At 41.9% G+C, this 13,246-nt stretch overlaps 1 protein-coding gene across 3 annotated transcripts in view; it reads right to left on the reverse strand.

The window, feature by feature from the left end:
- The window catches only part of TMEM255A (transmembrane protein 255A), a 93,452-nt gene that overhangs the window by 54,483 nt on the left and 25,723 nt on the right, over positions 1 to 13,246 (reverse strand). For all 3 annotated transcript variants that reach the window (XM_072626614.1, XM_072626612.1, XM_072626613.1), the window contains one exon: positions 641 to 703. In XM_072626614.1, coding sequence (XP_072482715.1) covers positions 641 to 703 — 63 coding nt within the window. The remainder of the gene's footprint in view (positions 1 to 640; positions 704 to 13,246) is intronic.

Raw genomic sequence — 13,246 nt, forward strand, 5'->3', positions numbered from 1 at the left:
GTGAGGCAGTTAGGTGATGCTGCAGTGGATAAGAGGGCCTGGAGTAAGGAAGACCTGAGTTCAAATTCAGCTTCAGACACTTATTAGCTATGTGACCATGGGCAAATCACTTCACCTGCTTGCTTTAATTCACTGGAGAAGGAAACGGCAAACTACCTCTAGCATCTTTGACAAGGAAACCCCACGGACTATATAGACGTGAAGAATTGGACATGACTGAATAACCGAACAAAGTAGAAAGAGCTCTGGACTTGGAATCTGGAGACCTAGGCTCAAATCCTGCCTCTGACTAATATTACTAGTTGTATGACTCTGGGAAAGTCATTCCTCCTTTCTGAGCCTCAGTTTCCCTAAGTATAAAATGGTGACAATTACATACTACCTTCCTCACAGAATGGTAAAGAAAGCACTTCGTGAATCCTTGAGCTCTAGGGAAATGAGTGTTATGTGGCCCACTCCTACCATCAACTCAGTGTGTTCCCATTAAAGTTTTCTTAAAATGCTTTTCTGTTTCAGAGTCCTGGATTTATTTCTAAGCTGAATATGAATTATCTTTGCATCAAGCCTATGTCATAACCATACATCAATGGAAGATATAAAAGCCCTCTATGGCTCTTAATGCCACTGCTAACAAACTTACCATTTGCCTTTTATTTTCAATTAAGTTTGAGCCGATGATTCCGAGAAACGATCCAAAACCAAGCTGAAAAAACAAGATAACATCGCTTTAGAAAAAATTCTCAGTGAATGTCACAGTTAATTACCTAAGTTTGCACTAGCTTTCAGGGGGGTAAATGCCCACCAGTGACCAGCAAGAAAGCAAATTGTATCTGGGTTCTGGAACCTAATGGTTTCTATATCGAACCAAGGATGGCTTTGGTCTCCATTAAGGGTCATTGATATATCAAAATAGAAATGGTTAAGTAAATAAATTATGCTTGTGTTTACTCTTTTGTCATTAAGGACAGCTGCTGGGTAGGGACTTCTGTGTTTTTTAAGTACCCTTTTGATGTAGTAAGCATTAAGAAAGAGAGTCAAATAAAGAGACCATTAGGGTAAGAAAGCAGCGTCAAAACCATCCCCCAATTTGCATGACCCTAAGGGTTACAAGGTAGTTAGCAGAAATTAGCCAGGAGAAGCATGGTAAAACCAGATGGAGTTGATATACATACACTTACATAAAAGAAACCCAACAGAAGAATTTCCCTAACATTAGACAAATTTTTCTTGGGGTACGAACCACTCCCCAAAACTGAAGGGAAATGACTTAACGCATTGTGCACGATTTCACTCTACATAAACTTCTCTGAGTCCTTGTTGTCTCTCCCGATAATCCTAAACTCCTGGCAAGTGGAGATTGTATTTGTATGTGCAGCACCCAGCAGAGGGCCTGACATATGAAAGGTGTTTAATAAATACCTGCTGATTGACTTACCGACTGACAGGTTGTCATCAGTGAACACCTAACTGAATAATCTTCAAGGAGAGGGATATATGAGGCAGCCTGGAGCAAGGATGGAAAGAGTCAAGGTGGTACCTGCCTCTAGAAGTCCAAAGCTTTCCAATGGTGAACAAGTACAGGGAAATGTTGAGTGGGGAATATCTGGGCAAGGGGGGCTGTTTGGTGACAAACACAAGAAAGGAGGAGGTCCATAGAGACAGAGGAGAAATTCTTTGGAACCAAATATCCCAGAAGTCTTGAGGGAGAATCAGAGATGCTAAACCTAGAGGAGATCTCAGAGGTTTGCCCTGAGCCTGATCAGAAATACTTTCCACGATAGATTAATAGACAAGCAGTTCCGCCCCTGCTCTCAGGAGACAAGAAGAGCATGTCTGAGGCCTCTTCTATTTGAATATCTGAAGCTAGCTCCCCACTAAGTCTTCTCTATGCTAAAATATTTCCAGTTCCTTCAAGCAAACCTCATACCCTATCTTTTCCAGTCTCTCTCCCCATTCCGATCAGTCTCTTCTAGGCCCATTCCAGCTTCTCTTTCCTTAAAGGTGATACCTAGAACTGAACATGATATTGCAGGTGTGGTCTGGATAGGGCTGAGTAATGTATAACCATCACCTCCATCATTCTGGCAACTAGGCCTCTCCAATGCAGCCCAGGATCATGTTAGATGTTTGTGGAGTTGCCGCCATTGGCTCATATGGTGCTGGAAATCAACTACAATGACCAGACTTTCCATAACAGCTATTGTTTAGTCCCACTCTATGCTTGGGAAACTGATTTTTCAGTCCAGTACAGAAATTTACATTTTTCCTATTACATTTTATCTTATTCTTTCAGGTGCAAGTTCTAATATATGATATCTTTTGAGATACAGACTTTCATCTAGTGTGTAACTATCCTTATGAGTACTGTGCCATCTGCACACTTGACAAGCATGCCATCTATCCTATCAGCCAAATCACTGATCAAAGTAATGAACAGCGCAAGGTGAAGGACAGATTCCTGGGGTGCTCCATTTAGAGACTTCACTGTAAGTTGACATGGATTCCCTAATGACTTTACTTGGGGTCTCTTCATTCAAACAGTTCCAAATTCACCTTCTATCATTTCACTCTCATTTCTCCATCCTGTCCACAGGAAAGTCTGAGAGACTAAGTGCATTATGTCTCGGGTATTCCCCTGATCCACTAGCCTCTTAACTCTGTCCATAAAAGGAAATGAAATTATTCTGGCATGGCTCTGCCTTGATGAAACCATGTTAGCTTTTGGTGATCACTATTTCCCTTTTGAAGTGTTCATAAACCATTGCTCATAATAATGTATCCTAGATTTTGCCTGAAAAAAAAAATGCCAAGCTCCTATTCTTTTACTTTCAGACACTGCCTTTGTCCCTTTATTAACACTGGGACCACTTTGCCCATTCTCCAAGACCTTTCAAAGATCACACAAAGAGTGGATTAGCAATGACATTGGCAAGTTCTTCCAGTACTATAGCTTGTAGTTCATCTACACCTAGAGTCTCGAATTCAGCAGGGAAGTGAGATGCTAACTGACCCTCTCCATTTATCTTGAGTTTCCACTCCCTAACTGATTTGGTTTTATATTTCACAGTCCAAAAAACCTTCCTCTTGGAAGAGAAAGCATAAGCAAAATGAGAATTAAGTGCCTTGTCACCACTGTTTGTTATTTGCAGCTCATCCGTCCGTCCATCCATCCATCCATCCATCCATCCAACCATCCATCCATCCATCCATCCCAAGGAGTGGGCCTATCCCTTCTTTTATCTTCCTATTTCCTCTCAAATAGATTTTTTAAAAAACCAACAAACTCAGTTTAGGCATCCTTAGTTTTTTTCCTCAACTTCAGCTCATTAATGAGATGTAACTTTTGACACTACTGTGCCAGCACTGTTCCTCTTTTGTATTCATCCTTAGCGACTTTGCTTTGTTCTAGTCTTTTCTACAAGTCATTAACAAATCTGAGTTAACGAATGAGTTCCCTGTGCACCTCAGTCTCTTCAGGCTACTCTTCCTTTTGTAATTTCCCCTGAAAAATACTGAACCATTGAATCCTAGCTAACCTTTCTCTGAGCCCTTTGAAATCTGCTCTCCCCCAACCTAGGTTACAAGTCAGACTATCCTTTTACTTTCCTTGCCTACTCCACGATGAAATGGTCACTTGCCCTGAAAGTTCTTGGCATTTCTCCATCAGCAATCAGTTCCTCCTTGTTGGTTAGAATCAGGTCCAGAAGAGCAGTCCCTCTTATTGCTTTTTCTACTTTTTGAAGGCTGAAACGATCACTAATCAAGTCACAAATTTATGAGCTACCCTGCTTTTTGGCAGAGAGAGAATGTAAACTGCAAATCCTATCTTCAACATACACTGGCCATGTGACCCTCAGTAAGACATTTAATCTCTTAGCATCCCAGGTAATCTGTAGACTAAGCTACAGAGAAGACACAAACCTGCACTGGTAGGGGGAGTTTCTTTGCCTTGCCTGGGAGTTCCCTATATCAATGAAATACTAAGTCTAGTCCCTATCCCAGTCCCCAACCCTATCTCTACAAGTATATTTGAAGTCCCCTATCACTATATTATACCAGATTTGTGATCTTTTTTCTAGACCTCTCAATTAATTCCTCCTGCTGTCCAGCGAGTCCGTAGTATAGACCATTGCTTCTATTTCTAACTCCATTGGTCCCTCAGCCATATGTTCCTCATCATGCTCTCTCCTCCTCCAGTTTCTAGATTCCTCATATCAGCATCAGTTCTTTAAATACAGTGCTATTCTTATACCTCTTTTTACCTGTCTAGTCATAAACAAGAGCCAGCCCACCAAGGCTCAATGAATTTCCCTCACTGCATTAGGATCTCGAGTTCATCCCATTTACTTCCCATTCTTTGTTCATCTTTATCTAGACATCTGTAACCATAGGTTTGATTATCGGCCCTCTTCTTGGATTACATCTCCTGTGAATTAACTGGTCCTCCCTTATGCCACTCTTCTGTGTTATACCTGCTTCTCTCTGGTGAGGTTGAGCAGGACTACAGAGTTTTCTCCATTGCAGTCGCTTTTTGGAGAATGCCTTCTTGATGACCAATCTTCAGGAGAAAATGTTTTTTTACTCACCCTCATTAGGTGCATTCCACAATTTGTCAAGGGCCCGTCATTCTCATATATCAAGCTGTGATTCCAAAATCCAAGTCCTGTTAACAAACACCATCTTCTTATCTAACTGTTCACTTCCCAAATCTGCCTTTCCCTTCTGAACTTCCTACCTTCAATTTTCAGCAGTGATGAAAACACCACCTGCACTTCCAACGTCTTTGGTTTCTGCCTGGGGCTTCATAATTCACAGGAATGTCCTCTAGCTTCCATTTGTGGGGTATTCTTTGACTCTACATGAACTCACCAGAAGCAGGTGGTGGTCATCAGGTTTGCCAATTCTGGGATGGAGTTCTTTAATGTTCCCGGTCTGTACCCTGAAATTCTCAGGCAATAAGTCTGTGTTCAATTCTATCTTATAGGTAAGTCTCAGTTATATGTCATATCCAGATTATATCAGTTCAACAAATGCCTGATTTGGTACCCCTAGGCAGAATGTCACTAACCACTATGACCTGTCTTTTCTTCCTTCGGTTATTACTGGATGATCTTTCACTTGATGTCACCTTTGAGCGACATAATCATAAGTGTGTGTTTGTCCTTCATTGCCAAAGAAGACCATGCCATCAGAGAAATGATGACATGACTTGTACTCGACTTTGTTTTGAGTGAGGGAAGGCTGTGCAGGTCACCAGCCTCACTTCTCCTCCAGAGCCATCTGGATCCAGTGACCAGATATTCATCAGGATGACTGGAGATGACCCAGGATGAGGCAATCGGGGTTAAGTGACTTGCCCAAGGTCACACAGCCAGTGAACGTCAAGCATCTGAGGTGAGATTTGAACTCAGGTCCTCCTGACTCCTGTGCTAGTGCTCTATCCACCGCACCACCTACCTGCCCCTGACATCATCATATTTTGGAGCACAAGGAGCCACAGTTTCAGTGGTAATCCAGCACCTGCCCTGCGCAAAGAATCTTATACCTAATACATCGCTCCAGATGTTCAGAGGTCCTTCTTTTCTCCTTCCTTCTATGTCATGTTTTACCATGTTCCAACCTCCTGACACAGGAAAATTGTCCTTTACCTCTTTATACAGTTTTTCCATTTTGTTTCCTCCTTGAAGTACTTCCTTTTTCTCAAAAATTAGAACATTCTCTCTGATAACCTGCAGAGTAGAAATGTGTTCCTCTAGCTTTCACTTTCTTCTCTAGAGGGGGAACTAGTTTGTATTTTGAACACGTGTGCATTTCTTGTCATTGGCCAAAATACAGATATAGTTCACTCCGTGCAGGTCACAGCAAAATTCCCTTTGCCCCCTCAATTTGCTTAAAATGAATCCACAGCCTTTGTCCTGTTTTATTAGTTTCCTGGACTAACCCTCATAGCTAATTACTATGGCAACTACCTACTCTACGTTGGCATGAGACCTGAGATATCAATATAATGAAATCCACCCACATCCCTTCACCCAGCTGCTGATCTCCTGGTCTTTACACTATGCTCTCTGACCGTACTCAGAGAGCAAGGCTTAATTGATTTAGCAGATGGAAACAGACAAGAATGAAGCAACCAAGATACAAGGGGAAATCAAATTATCTAAAAAGATCTACATAGCTTGTTTCACCTAGTGGCTGCTTTCCCCAACACTTCATTTACATCTAGGCTCCCTGGCCCCATGTGAGGGCCAAGGCTCGATTGATTTAGCAGACAGAAGCACACAATGGTACAAGGACACAGGATGAAATACAATCATCTAATGAAATCTACAAATCTTGCTCACCTTCCCACTACTTTCTAGAAGCTCTCTGAGGTTTCTAAGAGGAGTTAACCTCCATTGATTTGTCATCTGGTGAGCGAGGGGGGATGAGATAAAGGGAAAAAAAACCCTTCCTGGCAGCAAACCATGGAAGAGCTGGGACTGTTTCTGCTAACTACTTACTAATTGGCTGGCTAGCCCTCTCTGAGCCTCAGCGATTCCTTTCTCTGTAAAACAGGGGACTAACCTAGCTGATTTCTGAGGTCCTTTTCAGCTTTGACAACCTATAATCCAAAGACTGTGTAACTCTTCAATGAGTGCCTGCCTATCTTTCAGTTTCCTCAGCTATGAGGCTACAGTGGAAAGAGTGTTGAACTTTGGGTCACATGATACAAGTTCAAAACCTATCTCCACCACTTCTTAGCTGAGACCTTAGACAAGTTCCTTCCCCTTCTTAAAGCCTCAGTTTCCTCCTCTGTAAAATGGGAGGGTGGAGTGAACTGGATGGCCTCTCAGAGCCCTTCCAGCTCTTTGTGTGACTTTAGGCAAATCACTTCCCTTCCCTGGGCCTCAGTTTCCTCTTCTGTAAAATGGAGGGGGGGGGCATGGACTCTATGACCTCTAAGGCCCCTTCCAGCTCCAGAGCTAGGACCCTATGACCTTCTCACACTCAGAGTTTGCCTTTTGACTCAGTATCAGGTGAATGACAAGAATTATGGTCCAAACATCCCTTTTTGGAAGAGCTCTTTTTATAGGCTGCTAGCGGGACTACAGGACTGTTGGAAGGGAAGGGCAGAGTTGGAGGCAGTTGGCATGCTAATCAACCCTAGGGAGTACTTTACAAACCAACACACTTCTTAACACCCACATTTTTTTTCCAGATAGGCCTTTTTTGAAAGCAGCAGGCACTTGTGGTCAGGCTGCTGCAATCTGTTAGCATTTATTCACCCCTTCCTCCACCTTGCCTTCACTTCCAGACAGAAGGTCCTCCTTCACTCAGGGTCGAGGAGAAACAACCAGGTAATGCTGAAAAGTAATTTCCCTAAGTGGTTGGCATGACAGCCGGTGCCCTCTTGTCCCTGCCATTAGTGGGCTGAGCCTCCCAGGCTGGCTGAGAACAGCAGCTGACTGATTGGCCTTGATGGGGCTGTGGAAGACGATGAAAATTAAATTAGGGGAGAAATGGTGAGAACAGGCCAATTAATCTTAACACCAGTTGCAGATGAACAAGCTTTCCCCTGATTTCTATCCACTGAAGGGCTAGGCTTTCACAGGAGAAAATGTTTCAACTCTAAGATTGATGGGGAAAAAAATTCCAGCCCAGAAAAAAGGACAATAAATCCTCAGAAATGTCCTTGAGGGGATATAAGGAGATGAGGGGCCTTCCTCTGGTGGGCCCTCAAAGTGAATGGAATAGCTTATCATTCCACAATTTTTCATCGGCACTTTAGGTTTGAAAAGCCACAGATAAGTGCCCAGTATATGTCTATGCGATAATCCAACCCCAATGAGAAAACCTCACAGGCCCCACAGGCCTCCCTAGGAACCAGTCACAGTATCTCCAATCTCCAACCCCTGCTGGGAGTGGGTTATCTCTATTGCACAGACTCCCCTGGAGGGTAAACAGACATTCTCTAAAGAGGCTGAGCAAATTGAGAGGGGACCTGCTCTGTCTGGCCTTCCAAAGTGGGGGCCTGAGCCTGTGGATGCTGTCCCCACTGACTTGGCCTCCCGGGAATCTCTCCAGCTGGCTTGATGGCAGGGATCCAATCATAATCTTTTCTCTTCAGGTTGGGACGTGTGCAATCTGACAAATGACTCAGAAACTTAACTCAAAGGAAGGCCAAATAAGGTAGGGAAATGGAACATATGCAAGTTTGGAAAAATCCCTTCTGGGGGGTGGTGGGAGCCAGCGGGTGGGGGTGAAGGGAGTGAGCAAACATGTCCAGAGAGTCTGGTGCATACAAGCCCTCTGATAGGCATTCAGAGAAATGAATGAAAAAGTCTTGGGTGTCATACTTGGCAATTCCCTACCTCCATCTCGCTTCCCAAAAGCCAAAGAGGCAAGAAGGACCATGCCCAACCTGTTTGAAACTCTTTATCAGTCTTTACCTAATTTCACAAGATGAACTCTTGGAAATCTCTTCTATCTCTGCCTAAGGAAAAACACCCCTAACAGCATGCATTTAAATTTAAAAACATTTAGGATTGGTTATTTAGTTCAGACTTTTACCCTTACATCTTCCTTCCTCCCTCTCCCCTCCCCTCAAATTAAAACTGGATCTGAGTCCTTACTGTCCATCTGTGTGTCTCTGAGCAGGTAATTTTTCCTTTCTGAGTCTCAGTTTCTCCAGAGGCTTGTAGCTCATAGACATCAGAGGCCATCTAATTCAACCCTCAATTTTGTAGAAAAGGAAACTGAGGCCCAAGGAGAGGAAGGGACTTGGCTAACGTCACATAGGTAGTAAATAACAGAGCTGGCATTTGAAGCCAGGAGGTCTCTCTAGATCTGAAGTTCCGTCTGCCTTGGTTTCTCAGTAGTTACAGAAGTTTGAAAGGAACCCAAATAAACCACTGGTCCTATGATGAGCATGCCATTTTTTTTTAACAAATTATGTTTTACTTTTCTTTGTTTTTTAATTTTTAAAAGTTTAATAGTATTTTTCCCCAGTTATATATCAAGAAAATTTTTATCATTCATTTTTACAAGATTGTGAGTTCCAAATTTTTCTCCTTCCCTCCCCTCTTCTGAAAATGGCAGAGAGTTTGATACAGGTTATACATGTGCTCCCATGTAAAAAAACATTTTCATATTAGTCACAGTTGTGAAAGAAGAAATAGATCAAAAGGGGGAAAAACCACAAGAAAGAACAAAGTAAGTGAAAAATGCTTCGATCTGTATTCAGAGATTATCAGTTCTTTATCTGGATATGAATACCATTTCCCCTCATGAATCGTTTGTACTTGTCTTGGATCATTGTGTTGCTGAGAAGAGCTGAGTCATTCATAGTTGGTCATCACATGATGTTGCTGATACTGTGTACAGTCTTTTCCTGGTTCTGCTTATTTCACTTTGCATCAGTACGTAAAAGTCTTTCCAGGATTTTCTGAAATCTGCCTGTTCATTTCTTATAGCACAATAGTATTCCATTACATTCATGTACCACAACTTGTTCAGCCATTCCCCAACTGATGGGCATCCCCTCAGTTTTCAATATTTTGCCATCACAAAAAGGGCTGCTATTAATATTTTTGCATAGGTAGCTCCTTTTCCCTTTTGATGATCTCTTTGGTATACAGACTTAGTAGGGTATTACTAGATCAAAGGGTATGCACAGTTTGGTTAACCTTTGGGCATAGCTCCAAAATGATCTCCAGAATGGTTGGATCACTTCACAACTCTACCAACAATGCATCAGTGTCCCAATTTTCCCACATCCTCTCCAACATTTATCATTTTCCCTTTTTGTCATATTAGCCAATCTGATAGGTTGTTTTAACTTGCATTTCTCTAATCAAAAGTGATTTAGAGTACTTCTTCATATGCCTATGGATAGCTTTGATTTCTTCATCTGAAAATTGCCTGTTCATATCTTTAGACCATTTATCAATTGGGGAATGGTTGCATTTTTCTTTTAAAAAAAGTTGGGCTTCAAATGTCTTTAAATGTCTCCTGGGATCTTAGAATCCCAGATCAATGGCTGATGGGAGCTCAGAGGTTGTTTCTGAACAAGAATTGTCTCTTCAGCTTCCTGACCCTGCCTGAGGACCTCTGGGGAGAGGGAAACCATCACCTCTCCAAGACACAGCTTGTACCTTGTAGGGATAGCTCTCATGGTGTGGAAGCTTCTTCTGACATCTAGCATCAATATGCTCCAGTGCACCTCCCACCCTTTGCCTGCTCCTCTGGGGCCAAGTGAAACAAAGCGAATACCTCTCCTACATGGCAGGCCTTTAAACACTTAAATACAATTATTTAGTCCTCTCTTCTCCAGGCTAACCATCTCCAAGTCCTTCCATTAAGCCTCCTATGGCATGATCTCAAGGCCCTTTCACTCTGGTTGCCCTCCTTTGAATGTTGTCTAACTTGTCAAAATTCTCCCTAAAGCCACGTCCAAGAGGCAATCTAACTGTGCATATGCTCTAATCCAGCAATATCACTGACAAATTTGTATCCCAAAGAGATCATAAAAAAGGAAAAAGGACACCCAAGTGCAAAAATATTTATAGCAGCTCTTTTGGTGGTGGCCAAGAATTGGAAACTGAGGAGATGTTCATCAGTTGGGGAATGACTGAATCAGCTGTGGCATATGCTTGTGATGGAATGCTATTGTGCTATAAGAAATGAGGAGCAGGATGGTTTCAGAAAAAAACTGGAAAAACTTACATGAACTGATGCAAAATGAAATAAGCAGAACAAAAACATTGTACACAGCATCAGCAACATCGTGTAATGATCAACCATGAACAACTTAGCTCTTCTCAGCAACACAACGATCCATGAAAATTCCAATTAATTCCAAAATTCATAATGGAAAATGCTATCTACATCTAGAGTATGGGACTCTGAATGTGCAGATTGAAGCATGCTAATTTCACTTTATTTTTTTTTCATGGTTCTTTTCTTTCAGCTTATTTCTTATTTAATCGCATGACTAATATGGACATACGTTTTACAGGATTGCACATATGTAACCTATATCAAATTGCTTATTGTCTTAGGGAGGGGGCTGAAGAGGGAAGGAGGTGATAACTTAAAACTGAAAAATTTCTTTTAAATGAGTATTAAAATTGATTTTATATGTAATGGGAAAAATACTATTAAAAATTCTTCCTAAAATGTGGCCTGATGAAAAGAGTAGGGGAGCTGGATCTTGGAGGAAGGGGTGGTAGTAATGGTGGAAATGATGTGGGCCTAACCATTAGGTGACCTTTTTCTCCCCAATAGTCTACAGAGGTCAAGGATGGTGAAGGAGCAAAGATTGGAGGTGACAATGGGTACTGTCTCCTTTGGCTACTGGATAGGATTGGGAGACCTGGGCCAGGTCTGCCCTACAGAACTTGCAGCAATGAGATCACTGACGTTAAGGAGTGGGAGTCAATGAGAAATGGAGAGCCCAGATATCTAGGACTGCAGCTGAGGAGAAGTAGGAGACAGAACATTAGCTTCCAGGTTCCAAGTACCCCACATGACTTAACTGTGTGACCCTCAAGGAAACCACGAATGGGAAATTCAATAAGGAGTACTTAAGCTATGAATAGGAAGCCTTGCGGAACTTTTAAATCAGATGGGTCCAAACATCTGGATGGGTTTGAGGTATGCCTTCTAAACCTGGGTTTAGAAGAGGATGTGGCTGCAAACCTTATGCAGCCATTAAAAAAACACATGCATATGTATATATTATATATGTTACATATATAACATATATGTATATGTTATATACACACATATATGCATGAATATTATATATACACATAGACATGTATATATTATATACATATAATAAGTCAAATAAATATATAAAATAATGTATGCACATATATACACAAAGATACATATATTTTAAAAACTATATTTCTTTTACATTCTTGGTCATGAGTAAAGACTGTCTAGGCAGGTATGTATGGTTGTCTCCATTATGTAATGATGATATGACTAGGGTTCACCAAAATTCAGCTGACGAGAAAAACAGGGAGAGTTTTCCTTGGTAGGTGGGGGCGCAAGCTAAGATTCAAATTTGATAAACATACCAATCACCCCTCCCTAGACAACGGGTCAGCAGACTATGGCCTGTGAGTCAAGTCTGACCTGCTGTATGTTCTGATACAGCCTATGGGCTAAGAATTATTTTTCATTTAAAAAAAGGAATTGTTTTTCATACTTTAAAATACAATATTTATTTAAAATACAGGTTGGCCACAGTTAGCCAGTCTCTGCCCTAGACTAACAAGGCACCCAGAAACCACCACAAAAGGGGAAAGGTAGAGCACGGATAGTAAGAGCTGTCAACTAATAACAGACATTGGAATCCTCCCTGATAGCCTCCTGATTGGAAAGTACAACCACAGAGTGGCGATGGGACTGCCAACACCCATGCGTTCCTAAACGAAAAGGATTGGAAACTGGTAGGCATTTCCCCAGTGGGTGAAATTTATAGCAAGTTCTGATCTCTAACCTCAAATGGATTTTTCCTTCTTTGAATATGAATTTTCTTCTGCAATTTCTCTTACTCAAATTCATTTCAATGCGTAAGAAACATTTAGAAGTGCGCAGAAATGATAAGGGAATTCCCCATCCCTAGAGGTCTTCCAACGGAAATTTGTAGAGGGGATTTGGACTTTGGGTAGACGTCAGACTACGCAGAGAATCATAGCATTGTAGACTTATTGCTGAAAGGGACCTTAGAGACCAACCCTCGCCTTTCATAGGATAAGCCATGGGGACTCAGAAAGGTCAAGTGTTTGCCCATGGCCACCTGGGAAACTGAGGCAGAGTTTAAACTCATGTCTCCTACTCCAAATTCAGCCCTCTTTCCTCTACACCATGATCTCTGAGATCCCTTTAAACTGTAAGGTTCTGTGATAGGTGCTCTGGACTGGGGATCAAAGACAGATCTGACACAAGTCTTGCCCTCAAGGTGCTTCCAACCTAACAGAGGAAAAAGACAAGCACGCATCTAGAACCAAGGGCACACTGTCTACCAGGGCACAGCTTCTTCCCTGCTGCTTACTCTCTTACTATCTTTGCATGTTCCAATTCCATACACTCACTCGGACTACAAGCCTATTTCTCTGTCCTTAGGGTAGAGGAGAGCTGGATAGAGGGAATGTAGTGCAAACCATTAGAGAATTGTAAAATGAGTTCTAACTGGCACCAAAGACAGGCCTCCCTAATCAAATACTAAAAAAAAAAGTAGAAGTGGTCT

The sequence above is a fragment of the Notamacropus eugenii genome, chromosome X (assembly GCF_028372415.1).
Source record: "Notamacropus eugenii isolate mMacEug1 chromosome X, mMacEug1.pri_v2, whole genome shotgun sequence".
NCBI classification, from domain to species: Eukaryota; Metazoa; Chordata; class Mammalia; order Diprotodontia; family Macropodidae; genus Notamacropus; species Notamacropus eugenii.